Raw genomic sequence first — 17,165 nt, 5'->3', positions numbered from 1 at the left:
ACGTGTTCACCGTAAAACTCCAGACAGTTTCTCTCAGACCGAAGTCTTATTGGAGAGACCTCATTTTGCCTCTAATTAAAGGAAAGATCCAGGAGGAGGAAGAAATAGCCTACGTCTCTTGCTTGTGCAGGTCGTGTTTGCTGAATTAACAGTCATCCCAACGTGATCACATTCCCCAGAATGAATGGCTGCCTGGCCTTTGAACATAGTGGCCAAGCAGTCCCCCTCCCCCCCCACTTTTCGACTGTCTGTTTCACTTCAAAGAAAAGCAAAATGAGGAAAAGCTTTCCTCATCTCTCCCCGAGACTGCAAACACTCAGAAATGACATCACGCACCCTACAGAATCCTGGGATGACTAAAGCAGAGGGAGCCTGAGAAAACTCTGGGCTGCCCCTGCCTCCAGTTGTAGGACACACTTATGCAGATGAGCTCGTAAGAGCGGCTCCCCGCCTCCTTCCTCAGAGGAAGTTTCTTGGCTGATCACTGACACCTCATGCAGGCAGGGGGCTGAAAACTTGGCACCAGCCCCCCCAGGCAGAGCACCGCGGTGATTTGTTCTCCGGGTGGAGAGAGCTGGAAGGAAGGAGTCGCCTGCAAATAATGAAGGAGCACCACGGGGGTACCTTCAGAGGCCCCGGGATCAGCGGTGACAGTGGCGACTCTGCCATGGATAGCCTGCAGCCGCTCCAGCCTGACTACATGTCTGTGTGTTTGTTTGCAGAAGAGTCGTATCAGAAATTAGCGATGGAAACGCTGGAGGAATTAGACTGGTGCTTAGACCAGCTAGAGACCATCCAGACCTACCGCTCTGTCAGTGAGATGGCCTCTAACAAGGTAAGAGATGCCCGTTTTATTCCCTCAAGTGGGACCACGCGGAGAGCTCGGCCTCCCTCGCCCCTGCCTCGAGGGTGCACCGGGGAACGCAACCAACCCTCACGATGTGTGTGCTGGTCTGTCTCAGGAGATTCTGTTCTGGTGTCACACTTTGCTTGTGCCTTGATGCCATGGTAAAAGTTTCAAATCTCCAGTAAGCTTTAATCCCCAGAAACCAAACTTCTCTCTCACTGATGCAGTTGAAGATGTGTTTAAGGCGAGCGGTGTCTATAAAGCTTCCAAAGACTATACCATTGAAAATGCCTTTGTTTTATAATTATCCGGGAACTAAAATCTGAATGAGTCCAGAAGGTAAAATGTATAACGTGTTGCATTGCAGCCAAGTGTTATAAATATATCTTTAAACAAGAAAATAATGTGACTTCTGCATATCAATGAGAGAAAATGATTTGCCTTCAAGTGTGACAAATTCCTTCCAAGAAGAAGGACATCCTGGGATTTTGTAACTTTTCTTTTGTGATGCTGGCATGATCTAAGATAAAAAAGACATGAAAGTTTATCTCCAAAAACAGAAAGTTGTTTTTTTTTAGTTGGCTGATTTTCAAAATGGAATCATTTGAAATTAAGTTTCATCCCTACTGCAAAAAAGTGGCTTTATTTACAATCCCCAGACAAAACTTAGTGTTGAAGAGCTTTAATTATCTATCATTATATCATTTGTCTAACTAACACCTGGATTTAGAATGCTAATTTATATAGCGAGAGTGGTTGCATTGTGTTTGTATTTTTACTTCGGAGAATAGTGTGTGTGTGTGTGTGTGTGTGTGTGTGTGTGTAGTTATAAAGTTATACAAAGTTATATATGCACACACATGCGTACACACACTTTGGAAAGCCTTACACTGCACCCTCAGAAGTGCACATTTTCGGAGTCCCAGTCATTCTAGCCTGAGGGATTATAGTATTGTCTGTGTTTCTGGGGCCAGGAAGAGATTTTGCTCCACACCTGCCAACATACTCTGGATTTTCAGCTCTGAGGTGTGCCAGCGAGTGTGTGTCTCTTCTCCATCTTTCCTGGGGTAAAACAATCACCTTTGGACCAAGGCTTGCTGGCTGTCGCTCAAGCTCAAAGGCTTTGCGCAGAGGAAGCCTTGTGTCCTCAGGAGATCCTGAGGGAGGGGAGGGGAGGACGCTGCCTGCTAGGGACTTTTTGTTTATTGGTGAACGAAAGGGTAAAAATAAGTTCCTCTCTAAAGTTTTCATTTAGAGTTCAAGTTGGAAAAAAAAGAAAGGAATACGTTTGAGCTTTAACTATTTACTGACTTTTCTCTGAAGCTCTCAAATGAAGGTTGAATTTGGGGATTTTCCAGGCTGGGGTAAAACTCAACCCACTGCTTCCCCTTGAGGAGGGCTTCATTGTGTCACTTCTCCAAATCACACCGGTGTTCCACGTAGGAGGAGTTTCACACAGGCTTCAGCCTGCCTGGGAGCACTGGCAGATACTCTGTTCTCTGCGTTTTGTGATAACAGATAGATGTGTAAAATGTAGGTCCGATATTTAGTTTTTCAACAGGTTTCTCCCTTAGAGGACATGCAAACTTCTAGAGTCATCCAAATAAGCTAGAGTCACCAAGATAGACAAAGTAGGCAGCTAACTCCAGGAGGAGAAAAAAAAATAAACTCCCCTAAAAACTACAAATTGCCTTTTTTTTTCATTTTGACTGTGGATATGCTAAAGTATTCTGACCCTATTTGTGTCTGGAATGCTGAACTTTTGAGACGTGGACTGTCTTGCCAATGTATTAACAATAATTTCATATTTGGCATAGTAGCTAACAAGGCTCTGAGATCAGAGGCTGTGTAGGTCCTGGTGAGAATTCCAGTCCCTAGGGCTTCCGCTCCTCCTTGATGGTGTCTTGTGCAGGAAGCAATGAAAGTTGAATAGAGCTAACCCTAACAAAAGGGCTAACCCTCAGCGCTGACACAGTTAGCTTAAGTAGAAGGCATGAGGCCTCACCCTTTTTCTAGACCTACAGTGGAAAAGTTGGGTAAAGCAATTATCCTTTAGGATGAATGATGCCCGGCTGACAGCTAAAAGCAATTTCAATGTTTAAAAAGACCTCTTTTTTTACTTAGCTACCTTTGAAAACAAAAGGATCTTGATTAATTATCTCAGGTAAAGCTTAAGCATAGCACCAACCCTGGCGCATATAACATAACTTAGTGAGAACATTTCTGTGGCTACCCCAAAGAAATTGATCTACATCAGTCCTTTGGGAACTGGTTTTTCCATGGCAAAATAATATTCCACATTTAATTTAAAATGCTGTTGGAATTATTTGAGATTTCCATTCAAGTTGACATTTTAAAATATCATCATCATCACTGTCATCACTATGTGGTCTTATTTGGTCATATTTTGCTTGCCCTTGCTAACCTGCAGAGCCAGGGCAAGTCTCTGATTTGCACACCTGGAAGTGAGAATGAAGACATTAGTAGAGGGAGAATACTTATCAACAGCATCCTCTACAGTTTTGCAAAAACTCTGTGTTCCTAGTTTTGTTTTAGCTAAGTGTCCTGTAAGTTTTGTGGGCAGTATCTGACCTTCCTTAAAAATGGTGATGGAAGAGAGAGTGTTATGCTCAGGGAGTATATGTGAATTGCGCAGGTGTTATCTGCACACAGCTGGTAGAGGGTTGACTGTGTCTGGGGGAGAAAAAGCAAGCAACCCTTCATCTTTACTTCATCTGGATAGGGTTGTGCTTTTTGGGTTTGTTCGTTTGCTTGTTTTTCTTAACCCTTCTACATTTTGAAGAAAGCTGAGTGACTCAACAATCGCAGCTGACTTTCCCAAATGTACATCAGAGCCCAGGGGGTTAGATAAGAAACTGTTTCTGTGACTTACAAGCACATAGTCTTCTCTTTGGCCCAGCTTTCCTTGATCCCTTAATTGTGGCCATGAGTAGTCCAGAATTTTAGAGAAAGATGCAGCCAGGTGGGCTAGTATTGCAAATTATTTCCCTTCGAGAATTATAAGGAGATGGCATAGGTTCAGGAGGAGTTTTGCATGGTGATGGCATTGTTTTCCAAGATGAAAAGGATGTCTAGTGACCCTTCTGCCAGCTGCCCAAGTTTGGCTCGATGTGTTGGAGCTGTTTTGCTTAACGACAGATTGCCTTGATAGATTTGTTCGTTAATTTTTGTATTTCAATTTTCATCGCCTCCTGAATTAGAAGAATTGTCTTACACTTCAGCGAAATGCAGCAGAGCATGAGTTTCTCCGTGGCAAAACAGTCAGATGTTTTGAAAACAGGATGCTTTGGCTCTGCATTATAAAAAGAGGAACGGAAAGAGAAACAGTATAGAAAGGAAGAAAGCAAATAGCCTCAGCAGGCTCCCCAGCCCAACTGCGGCATAAACAGTGACCTATCTTCCTGACCTTCACTATGGCTCAGTTCCTGACCTCATGTCACCAAAGCCAACCGACGTCATTGGAGGAGGATAGGAGGAATGGCGCAGCTGCTGTGAGGGTGACTAGAATTTCCTGTCTCCTTCCTGACAGACGCAGGCAGAAAAGTACAGGGTTGCAACAACAGTGGCTTGAGGAAGGACCAACCCAGAACAATCCCAGGGATGCGTAGTTGTGACCGACTGACGGGGAACAGGGAGGTGTTCCTTCCCCCGCTTTACTGAGAAGCATAGTCTCTCACCCAGAATTTTCAGGTGAAAAACGTCAACAGGGTCATTCTTACCCAGCATGCTGATTGATTTTCAAAAGATGAACACGCTGTGGCCTTCAGTAAGAAGCTGTGTTCAGGCCACCAGGCACTGTCTTCACTTCCCCCCAACATCCTCCCCAATCCTTTCTATGATCGATTGGCTTTGCTCCGGGACTGTTTCACCAGCAGTCAGAGGTTGGGCCCTGCTGGTGAAAATGCTGTTGAAAAAAGCGGCCCTGTACATTAGTAACTTTCTTTAGAATGAAGCGTGAGGACCTAGTGCTTAGGTAAACATTTGCTAAGGAAACCCTTATGGTAAGGATGAGAGATAGGAGGACTTTTTTCTCCTGAAGCAGCTGCAGGTACAGGAAGTGAGTCCTCTTGGCTATAAAGGCTTATTTTTCCAGTTCTTCAGGTGCAGCCATACTGGAGGGCTGAACCCCAAACATAAAAGCAACTAATTGCCTGTGCATTGGGGAGGGAGAGAATAAAGTTACACAATTCTACCAGCCTGCAGCCAACTGGGAACCAGGCCACATGACACTCCGAAGGAGATCATGACAATGCCCATTCCACTATCTACTGGCAATCATGGTTGCCTTAATGTTGGGCGAGCCATTTTTCTATTCAACTGAATAATCAGTAACTGAAAAATGCTGGCCCCTGCAGAACTGAAAGGAATAAACCTCACTGGACAACGGATTCATCTAAGAACGCTGTCAGGAAGATGGCAGGCTGGTCACCAATCCCCAAAAGGAATTCAGGTCACTTTTGCCCCAAATTCAATGCTATGAGTTAGAGCAGTGCCACCTTTAGGCAAGAAGGATCCTTTCCCTGGGCCCTGTGTTTTAAGAGAGCCTCAGCCTGGTCTTCCTCTGGCTGCCTCAGCTCCATGGAGTGAGGAGTTTGCCTAGCCAAAGGAGCAACCCTGCTCCCCTCTCTTGACCACACTTTGCATTGGCTGGACTCCCACAGACTCTATCCAAATGGCTTTAAATCCACATCTGGTGCTTGTATGGCCTCCTCCCTGGATGTGCTGCAGGACTGCACACCCTAAGGTATAAGGAGTAGCCACGAGGCAGCAACTGGGAGTGGGAGGAGAACTGGGTGGGAGGAGCCCAGGCATGTGGGCTATGGCGGAGGCTCACCCTGGCTGCCCACAGGTCTCTGGAGATGCAAGGGTATGGGGAAAGGAGAGCACTGGGCGTGGTCTAAGAGCTCGGTCTCTCTCCGTCGCCATATCTGAGGAGTTCAAGAATTCTGAATTAACTTATTTTCAAATAAACTTTTTGTTTTAACTCAAAAAAAAAAAAGAATTCTGAATTCAATCTGACCCGAAGATACTTGTAGGGGTATCTGTCAAGGTCAGAGTATAGAAGATAGCTCAGTGTATGTCTATAAACTTGTGGCCCCACACGTGTTAGAGGCGACCCTGGATTCAAGGGCAGAATGAAATCAAAATCCATTCTGGCAACCAGATAGACACTCATACTGTTTTTTTTTTTTTTTTTTTTTTTGGTCTAACTTTTCTCTTTTGACTGCCCAGATTTATATAGAATAAAGCACGGAGACAACAAAGTAAAAAAAAAAGTCTGGGAATGGTCAGGCTCAGTGGCTCAGCCTGTAATCCCGAGCTTTGGGAGGACGAGGTAAGTGAATTACCTGAGGCTGCAGGTTCGAGACCCGCCCGGGCAACTTGGTGAGACATCTCTACAATAAATTAAAAAAAAAAAAAAAATTAGCTGGGCATGGTAGCGCGCGCCTGTAGTTCCAGCTCCTTGGAAGGCTGAGGCGGAAGGATCGCCGGAGCCCAGCAGGTCGAGGCTGCGGTGGCCGGGAGCGGCCACTGCACTCCAGTTCCGGTGACGGAGTGAGACTCCGACTTAAAAAAAAAAAAAAAAAGGCTGGGAATAAGCCATGAGTTAGAGTCCTAGCTCTGCCTTTATTTAGGTGCATCAGTACAGACACTTAAATCATTTTGGTTCTTTCTATATTCTTATCTATGAAACAAAATAGTTGGAAAAGACCCAGCCCTTGAATTTACTGATTGACTAATAACAGTAAACAACAAAACTGCTTTTACAAGTGTATGGCATGTGTGCAGACATTGCGCCAAGTTCTTTGCCTACATTCTGTCATTAATATTCACAGCAACCCTTTGAAATAGGTACCGTTGTTATCCCTGTTTTACAGATGAGTGAAGTAAAACTCAGAGAGTTAAAATAATTTGCCCAAGGTGAATGAGAGAATCAGGATTCATACCCAGTCCACTAGCTTACCATCAGTGATCCCAATGAGACAGATAAATATAGAAAAATGGTTAGAGGGATTTAATCATTCTAAGGAATTTTGAAGTGGTTGGTGGGAGATCTTCTTCTTCCAACTCTGCCATCATTGGTGAGGTTTGATTCAAAATCCCAATCTGCAGTTACCATATTCTCAGCCTCTAGGCCAGCCATTAATTGCCCCAAACGCAATCTGGGTTGTAAAGCAGTGTTTGCTAGCACAGACAAGGGAGGAGAACAACCACAGTGGCAGAAAATGGTTGTAAAGCCCCCCATTAAAATGTAAACCACAATATTAAACAAATCCACTGCCTATTGTGGATCTGTTTCTTAAAATTTTCTGATGTGGTCTAAGATAAGACAGCAAAGTTTTGTTTAAAGGACCTTAGTCTACTCCCAAATTCCCTTTTCCTTGCCTTCCAAAATGAAAAAGAAAATGGAGACAGCTGTTCTTTTTTTTAAAGTTTATTATCTTTCAACTGATTGGGGCGATTTCATTGTATGTTACATTATTTCTGCTGCGTGCCACATGGGCGATTTCATTGTATGTTACATTATTTCTGCTGCGTGCCACATGGGTGATTTCATTGTATGTTACATTATTTCTGCTGCGTGCCTCATGAACATAAAACAGAGAATTAAATGTTTTTGTAATACATAGGAAAATTTTCTGGAAGTAACATGCAGATCATTTTCCTTGGACTTTGTCTTTAAATGAAAATGAAAGAGAACACTAAGCTGTTTTATTCTTTACCTATCATTGTTTCAGTTATTCCTTCTATGACAAAACAGAGTTGTATTACTGAGAGTACAATTCAGCATTCCAAGTTCTAGCCTTATCAAAACTTAGCCAAAGAGTTTGAAAGTGATTCAGTGCTTTGTAATCAATTTAATTTGTAATCCATTTTGCTTTATTTAAATATTTCTGCACTGGCTTTTAAAGAACCAATTCCTTTACTGAATTCTAATCAATTTAGCCCAATCTTTCTGCCTGACTCACTTGAAAGTCCTCCACTGAGCAAACCTCTAAAAAGCAAACAGAAATAAAATCAGGGAACATTACCTTTGACTGTTGTACTTTTGGAGAGTTAATAAGAGGGTACGGTAGTCTTAAAATCTGATAAATAAGTAATTTTAAGGGGAGCCTCCTTTTTCCACATGGGGAGAAAAATAAGACAGCTTTTTGTTTAAATCTAGAACACTCATTTGTACACCTAACCCTGAATCCTACCCCACATATTTAAAATAAAAAAATTTTAAAAAAAGAAAAGAAAAATAGAATTATAAAACATTAGTAGGATAAACTTTGGTTTATGTTTTTTAATGCTTCCTTCTCATCTTCTTTTTTTTGTTTGTTTTTTTGAGTTGGAGTCTCACTCTGTCTCCCAGACTGGAGTGCAGTGGCTGCTCCCGGCCACCACTGCCTCGACCTGCTGGGCTCAGGCGATCCTTCCGCCTCAGCCTTCCAAGTAGCTGGAACTACAGGCGTGCACTACCACGCCCGGCTAGTTTTTTTGATTTATTGTAGAGATGAGGTCTCGCCAAGTTGCCCAGGCGGGTCTCGAACCCATGGGCTCAGGCAATCCACTCACCTCAGCCTCCCAGAGCGCGGGATTACAGGCTGAGCCACCGATCCCGGTCTCTTTTTTTTTTTTTTTTCCTTTAAGAATATGCTCCAGTCTAAAAGGCTCCCAAGTGGATACCATGACTACTATGAAAAGCCAAGGTGGAGTTTGTTCTTACTCTATTCTCTGACATTTTACCTCTATGTAAAAGTGTGTCCAACAAGCAGAGATGGCTTGGCTATCCGGAAGCCAGGACTTACTAACCAGAAGATACACAGGCAAGCTTGTGCCATAGTCAATGGGCTTCACACGCTTGGAGGCACCATGCCAACTGGAGATGTGCTTCCCTGCACATCCCTTCCCTTGAGCACTTTTCAGGGAGCTACCAGCCCCTCTCTGTCTTGCCCACTTGTACGTGATATTTCCCTCAGCTGGTGCCAAACTGTTTAGTCTCTTGGAGATTTCACTGTAACTTCCTTTGTTTGATTTACTTTAAAGTAGCCAAGTGCTTCCACAAAGAAAGAACTGTTAAGTTATTTAGAAGTGAAGAAGACAGTAAAACTCCTGTTTCTTTTGTTTCCGTTTTGGGAAGTGCCTGACAATCTTTTCTTCTTTATGGGGTAGGATTTAAAGCTATAAATCATGTACTTCTGCTCATAAGTCACAATATTTTTCTTTCTGGTAATTACTTGCAAATTTAAAATGTGCCACTTTTGAAACCTAAAGTCCTCAAAGACTGAAGTTTAGCAAACTTATTAAAATAAAAATGTGGCCGGGAGCAGTGGCTCAAGCCTGACATCCCAGCACTTTGGGAGGCCGAGGCGAGAGGATTGCCTGAGACTGCGGGTTCAAGACCAACCCAGGCAACATGGTGAGTGCTTATCTCTACAAAAAAAAATTTTTTTTAAATTAGCTGGGCATGGTAAAGTATGCCTGTAGTTCCAGCTACTTGGAAGGCTGAGGCGGAAGGATCGCCGGAGCCCAGCAGGTCGACACTGGGGTGGCCGTGAGTGGGCCACTGCCCTCCAGCCTGGGCAATGGAGTGAGGTTCCAACTCAAAAAAAAAATTCAACTTCATGGGGCCTTTTCATCTTTTTTAGTTGTGCAAAATACAGTAATTTTTAATTCTTAAAAACTTTAAATGGTCACAATCCCCTTGCTCTTTGCTAACAGTCTAGTACATAATGCTATAAACCTTAAGCAACTATGAAAATAAAATTTGAACAAAAATAGAAACAAAAATATAAAGCATCAGAGAAAAAAATATTATCTTGCTAGATGACCAGGGCTAACATTTTCATCTTCCACTGAAATGATAACCTACAGATAACTTATTTCCAACTTTTGCAGTCAATATAATATCCTGTCTCTTCATATGATTAATTCCCTTTACTAATATTTAATGGCTGCATGATATTTAGGCATTCAAAACCTACTATTAATAACTTACCTAATTTATAATTAGCATCATTATAAATTTCATTATAAATTTGTCCCATCTTTGGTTATTTTCTTAGGTTAGAATTCCATGGATGAAATTAATGAACTAAAGGGCATTAACGTTTTTAAGGCTCCTGATTATTTGTTTGCTTTCTCACTAATTCCAGTGCCAACGTTTAAGTAGTAAAAATCCTCTGTGGCTAGTGTAACTGCCCTTAACTTCTTTTTACGTCTCCCTTTTCTCTCCCTGAAACTGAAGATGATAAATTGGAAATTTTTGCCAGCTGGTAAAAAAAAAAAAAGGTAGCAAAGCCTAGTATTCTCTTTACTACTTAGCTGCTACCTTGGGAAGCTGAAATCAAGATGGAAATCTCAGGTGGACCCTCTCTCTATACCCTAGAATGTTTCTACTCAATGACTCAGATTATGTGAAGCTCTCACAACTCAGATATTACTTTTTGATTCTTGAGTCTTATTATCAACATACAGTGGTGTTGACGGTTACCTACTGAGAAATAATAACAATGTAATTAATACCTTGTAAGCATTTTAAACCAAATCTTATTCACAGCAGATAGAGACATGGCTTTATGTATTTGGGTAGATTAAGATAAATTCTAGTATTTGTAAACCTCTGACTTAAACAGATACTGTAAATATTTTGCCATAAAATATGGATACATAATGAAATATTACTCTAATAACAGGGAAAAACAACTTAGGGAGAATTGATCATCTTGGTATAATGAAGATAAGGGAAATTATTCCTAAAAAGATCCTTAATTATCTAACTTCCGCTCTTTTGGTCTCTACCATTTCTAAGCATTATTTATATTAAGAATTTGGACAAAGTAAGGAAAAATTTCTTAGCATCTAATGTAAGAAATGAACTGAAAATTTCTGATTTTTGGACAGGTAAAATAACTTGGTGTTTTGGCTATAGGAATAAGATATAGGACATTTGACTTAAAGAGCCAAAATGTTTAACAGGAGATTCCACTGGGTGAGAGGGAACCATTTAAAAGCCAAAAGGAGATGGGTGCAGTGGATCATGCCTGTAATCCCAGCACTTTGGGAGGCGGAGGCAAGAGGATAGCCTGAGTCCTGGATTTTGAGAGTAACCTGGGCAACTTGGCGAGACCTCTTCTCTACAATAAATCAAAAAAATTAGCTGGGTGTGATGGCACACACCTGTGGTTCCAGCTACTTGGAAGGCTGAGGTGGAGGATCGCATGAACCCAGCAGGTCGAGGCTGCAGTGGCTGTGAGCAGCGTGCCACTGCACTCCAGCCAGGCAACAGAGTGAGATTCTGACTCAAAATAAATAAATAAATAAATAAAAGCCAGAAAGATTATTTATGTATACAAGGAATGCACACAGAATTTTAATAAGAGACTAAAATTTTGTAGCTCTTGTTGATTAAAACAGTGGACTTCCAACTTCCTCTCTACTCTTGATGTCAGAAAATCTATTCAAAACATGGGTTAAGAATACCAGTAAGATGTTTACTATCATTTTAGAATAAAGAAATACAAAATAAAGCATTTCACATCCCCCACCCCTTCGTATTCCATTACCTAGATCACTTCCCCTTAGCTCAAACACATCCTAAGACCCTGTGCTATATAACTGCTCCTAGAATGTCAGACTTAGGGCTTTCTTTTCTGAAACCCTGCCCTAGCTACACTAACTCCCACAAGATTTTCATAGACCGTCCCCTTACTATCTTATCGGTTAATACCATAGCTAACATTTTTGTTATCTGGGATTTTATTTATGTCTGCCTTGATTCCAAGCTCTCAAAGCTTGAAATCCTGTTTTGGGTACTTGAAACTACACTTTGATTACAGGATCAGGGCTACAAAGTGCCAAGGGGGCATAGCTCTGTTCCTCTTTAATTGTGAGGAAGGAAATGAAAGCTCTTTCAGTTGGTGGTAGTTGGTTTGGGGTTTATTTTATCCCAAAAAGCTGTCTACAGTTTGACTTGATTTGGTCAGTTAAGAAATGTATCGACATGAGGGCTTTCGATAGATTACCCTGATTTTAACCAGGCTAGGATGGGTGGCTCACTAGGGGGCACAGCACAATACTGATGATGGAAATATTTCTAAGCGTTTTCAAAATTTTAAGTGAATGGAACATCCTTAGCCTCTCCGAGGATAGTGTGCTTTTCCGGTATATTCCTGCAAGTCCATTTGATTGTGAGAAGCTAGGGACCTTCTGATGGGTCACTGATGAATGGACTCCAACTCCCACTCTGGAGTGTGCACACGGAGTCCACCAGGGTCAGTTTAACCGGCCAGATGCTGCTCATTCGCCAGTCTGAAAGGGCACAGTGCACTCTCTGCCTGCAGCCCCATCCATTGTGATTCCTGCTGCTGGCTCCATTCTGCAACTGAGTCAGATGTTGTAGGTATATCTGTGTTTACTGATGCAATGGCCATGTTTTTCTTGGCCAGGCCTGGTACGGTATTTGCGTTCTTGACAGGGTGAGCCGCAACTGAATCTCTTTCCTGCTGTGTTTTAACACTCTGGATCTGGTTGCACAAAGCTTATTTGCGTCTTTTGTATGCATTGCCTTGGAGTTTCCCTGAGAATATCTTGTCAAGATTTATGAATTTTTAAAAAAATATTTAAAAATTTGTATCATTTAATTTCAGAGAGTTTGTTTTACTTTTATTGGGATTAATTTATTGGTATGTTTAAAGTATTCAGATAAGGTCATTGTCTAATGCTGTGTTATATGTCTGGCATAGTAAAATTTGCAAACTAAGGAAGATCATATATTTTTCTTCAAGAAAGACTCTTCAGGGCCTTTAAGAAAGTCCTACTATAAAAGAAACTTGTCAAAAATTGACAAGCAAAAATATGAACCCCTTGGGAGGAATAGGTTCTCTTTGTTTTGGATAAGTGCATTGGGTTAAAAGTAGTAAAATGTGAGCTCTTCTTTATAAAGGTAATAAAAGAGAGTAGACATTTGTTAGGAAGAATTCAAGGAAGATTTTTCTTGTTTTTGATCACTGCTTTTCCACATGACTTAGGACTCTGTTCCCAGAATACTCTGTTTCTGCCTGGGGGTATGTAAGGGATGAGGCAATGCAGCGATGCTAAGGCCCATTTCTTCACTTAGAGTTTATTTTCTTCCAAGACTTCCCGTAGTACCGGGATGGAGCATTAAATAAAGGGTCACTCTCTTTCAGTGTGTTGCTATTTATTATTTTCATGGTGTTAGATCTCATGTAACATGTAAAGGAATATATATCTCTAAAGAGCCCTTTCCTACATTCACAGCACTTCACCTGTGTTCTCATATGACATTCACCGTAAGGAATTCTTATTATACTCCAAGTTCAGATGTGAAAGTGAGATTCAGGAAAGGTAACTGACGTGTCCAAGTCCTTCAGCTCCTAAATGGCAAGGCTTAGAGTCAAATCTTATTTTCTTTGCTCCAAAGTTGAATGATTTATGAATGAATGTTAAAGGGAAATTTGCAGTATAATTTTTCATATTCTTATATAACTTATCAACAAAACATATAATTATAGAATTTTAAAGCTAGAGATTAACTAAGGCTTCTTTCTACTTTTTTAGACCTTATTAAAGGTCTTTAGAGAGAACTTTAATTGCCCTAATTTAACAGCTTGTTGTTTTTAGAGTTTGCTATCATGATTTCTACCTTATTTCTACTTTTTCAGACCTAATTAAAGGTCTTCAGAGAGACCTTTAATTGCCCTAATTTAAAGCTTGTTGGTTTTAGAGTTTGCTATCATGATTTGTGATTTTGATTTTTGGTCATAGAACTTGGTTTTTACTTACTTCTTTCTTTAGACTATAAAGTTATTGGAGACATGAATTGTGTCTACCATGTTTGCTAATATAGCTCTAGCAGTTAGAATAGCTCTGGACACACAGTAAGCATTCAAATACACACACACACACACACACACACACACACACACACACACACACACATATATGTATTCTTAATATTATTTTTACTCAGTTGCATGAGGCTGAGAAACTTAATCTATGTTGTCCAGAGTGAAAGATTTGTTAGCGGCAAATCCACTAGAGCCCAGAAATCCTGTTTCCTGTTATGTTGCAACAGGCTACCCACAGGAGCCTGCCATGCCCAATTCCAGTTTTTCAAATTGTTAAGTTGAATGAGAAGTCATCATCGAATCCCCAGTGACTCCTCAAAAGCAGTGAAAGCTTGCCCTTAAACCTTCTCCTGCATTCAGGGTCATATAACAAAGGACAAAATTGAAAGGACAAATGCTCTCTTCTTGTGAACAGAAATGCGAAGCACAGATTTGATTGAGGTTTCTTGTTGCTGCTCCATTTGGCACTCCTTGGCTTACCCTTCTCTCAGAAAGCCTGCATCCTGTGAGCAAGAACCCTATGCTCTTCAGAGGCTGGGAGCGTATCTGGGAGCACACGTTGTGTGAGTGAGTCACTGAGCTCGCCTCCAGTGAAGAGCAGCCTAGCAACCTACCGTCTTTAGCTGTGCTTTTCATTCCTGACATATTGCCGACTCTTCTGTCACCTCAGCCACACATTCAGTTAATTCATATGTGTTACCACATTGGTCTCAGCTGCAAAAATCTGAGCAAAATGCATTCCTGGTGCAGCGACTCTTGTGTCAGTCCGTACGTGGCCTTTGGTGGCTTTGAGTCAATACATGAACAGTTCTCAAGTCTCTCAATGAGAAAAAGGGATAAGTCGAGGAAGCATGACTGGACAGGGTCACCAACAGCTGGACCTCTCCAAATAGGCCTTTTTTTTTTTTTTTTTGAGTTGGAGTCTCACTCCGGCCACCGCAGCCTCGACCTGCTGGGCTCCGGCGATCCTTCCGCCTCAGCCTTCCAAGTAGCCGGAATTACAGGCATGCACTACCATGCCCGGCTGATTTTTTTTTTTGATTTATTGTAGAGATGAGGTCTCGCTGCGCAGGCGGGTCTCGAACCCGCGGGTTCAGGCAATCCACTCACCTCAGCCTCCCAAAGGCGCAAGATTACAGTCTGAGCCACCGAGCCCGGCTTCAAATAAGCCTTTTTAATGGTGTGGCTTTAACAATAAGGTCATTGAGTTGTAGTTTTCGTTTGACACACTTCATCTCTCTTTCTGGCAATTCTGGTTTACCCTTCTCAGGCTAGTGAATAATCTCAATATCAACCTTGCGAGTCTGGACTTCTGTGAGTAACTCATGTGTCATCTGTATGACATAGCCCTGCGTCACACCTGTAGTTGCATGTTGTGGGATTATGCCAGCTGCTGTCAACAATGAGAAGAAAGGAGTTTGGGTGCCAAATAACCAACCGAAACCTCCGCCCAAAAGCAAATCCAAAGTTAGGAAGGTACCCAGAGCTCAGATTCTTTTAAAACAAGTACGACTTCTGTGGGATGAAGAGCACTGACGAGATCACCACTGTGCACGTGACTTTCTAATCCTCCTGCTTAGAAAGGAAAGAGACAGTGACTCTAAGAGACTCAGTGGCTTGCCCAGTTTCTCAAAGCAAGTTATAGCACAGGATTTTATGTGCAAATTCAGGTGAGTACTCAGATGCTCCCGTGCCATGTCATTGTGATGCTGGATTGCAGTTAGAGTCCACTGGTAAGGCAAGGCTCCAGTCAGCACTTCCTCTCCTTCATGCATGAGTTATGCAGCCAACTCTGGGACTAAAGTCTTCCGTGGACCCAACAAACCTATATATTTTGGGGTACATTGTTGCCCAAAGCATCTATCTGTCTCTTCTAAATTATGGTAGCTAATAATAAACACAAAATACAGGACAAGTGTAACCATCTTTTTTTAATAGGATAAGATTACTGTATTCTTTCTTTTTTTTAGACAGGGTCTCACTTTGTTGCCCAGGCTAGAGTGCAGTGGTGCCATCCAGCTCACTGCAACCTCGACTTCCTGGGCTCAAGTGATCCTTTCACCTCAACCTCTGGAGTAGCTGGAACTATCAGCATGTATCACCATGCCTGGCTAATTTGTTTTTATTTTTTGTAGAGACAAGGTCTTGCTATGTTGCCTAGGCAGGTCTCAAACTCCTGGGCTCCAGCAACCCTCTCACCTCGGCCTCCCTAAGTGCTGGGATTAGAGGCATGAGCCACCGCACCGATCTGTTTTCATTCTTTATAGTTTATGACTACATTCAAACCATCCATGGCAGATTATTCTCAATTTGCATGTGCATATTCTAGCCTGGGGATTACCAAAACACCAAAACAGACAGCATGTGAAACTTCGAGAAAGAAAGGGATAAGTCTATGGAGCAGCGCAGAGCTTTTCTTTATTTATTCAATAGACCCCGGAGTTAATCTTGCAAATTGCCAGACAAGCAGGCTGTCCACACCCTGAGATGCTGCTGCTAATCCAGAACAGTGATTCTCAAGGCAGGTTTTTCAGCATCCCATCGACTTTTATCTCAAGGGGTATGAGAAAGTCACTAGCTGAAATCAATACAATTCATATTTATTTATTTATTTATGGAACCAGGATCTCCAGGCAAGAATTCAGTGGCATGATCATAGCTCATTGCAGCCTCAAACTCCTGGGTTCAAGCGATCCACCCACTTCAGCCTACCACCATGTCTAGCTAATTATTTTTATTTTTGTAGAGACAAGGTCTCGCTGTGTTGCCCAAGTTGGTCTTGAACTCCCGAGTTCAAGTGATCCTCCCACCTCAGCCTTCCAAAGTGCTGAGATTATAGCCATGAACCACCAAGCCTAGCCTAATACAATTAATAATAAACATCATATATGCCACATGGTGTTTTTGAGGGGTGGAATAGTAATCTCAAAAACAAGTAATCTCCTGAAACAGTCTGGATAGGACACTAGACTGAATTGGTGAGTCTGACCCATAGTAAGATAAATTTTATAAGCTTGTGTATTTAATTGTAGAGTTTAATAAATAATTGCATATATAATTGTATTATAATTGCAGAGTTTCTGGCTATATGTCTCAAAAGAAATCTTAGACATCACTTTGGAATCATATTAGTATCCTGTGGCCTTAGAACTGATGTTAGAAGCTTGCAGTTAAATTTAGCCATTATGCTTGCACAGAAAATGTAGACGATCTAAATGGAAAAACAAGGGTAGTAGAGTAAGGTGCCTTGATTCCATGATATTTCTCAGTTGCTACAATGGTTTATGTCATCTGTTGAAGGAGACTTCTGCTGTATTTAATTATCAGGACATCAACCCAAATCTACCAAAGTAATTTTTTGTTGTTTCTATATTAATAGTCAGATTAAAAGAGAGGGGTCAAGTACTTAAAATGAAATCAAGAAGCTCAAGGAACAGTTG

The 17,165-nt window shown here is 41.7% G+C and overlaps 1 protein-coding gene across 2 annotated transcripts in view; it reads left to right on the top strand.

Annotated features, from left to right (window-relative positions):
- PDE4B (phosphodiesterase 4B) overlaps window positions 1-17,165 on the top strand; it is a 607,742-nt gene that overhangs the window by 565,262 nt on the left and 25,315 nt on the right. For both annotated transcript variants that reach the window (XM_021712820.1, XM_008058935.2), the window contains one exon: window positions 723-835. In XM_021712820.1, coding sequence (XP_021568495.1) covers window positions 723-835 — 113 coding nt within the window. The remainder of the gene's footprint in view (window positions 1-722; window positions 836-17,165) is intronic.

Source organism: Carlito syrichta, unplaced genomic scaffold (genome assembly GCF_000164805.1).
Source record: "Carlito syrichta isolate Samal-C Ts95f unplaced genomic scaffold, Tarsius_syrichta-2.0.1 Scaffold303653, whole genome shotgun sequence".
NCBI classification, from domain to species: Eukaryota; Metazoa; Chordata; class Mammalia; order Primates; family Tarsiidae; genus Carlito; species Carlito syrichta.
This window is presented reverse-complemented; position numbering and strand designations above follow the sequence as displayed.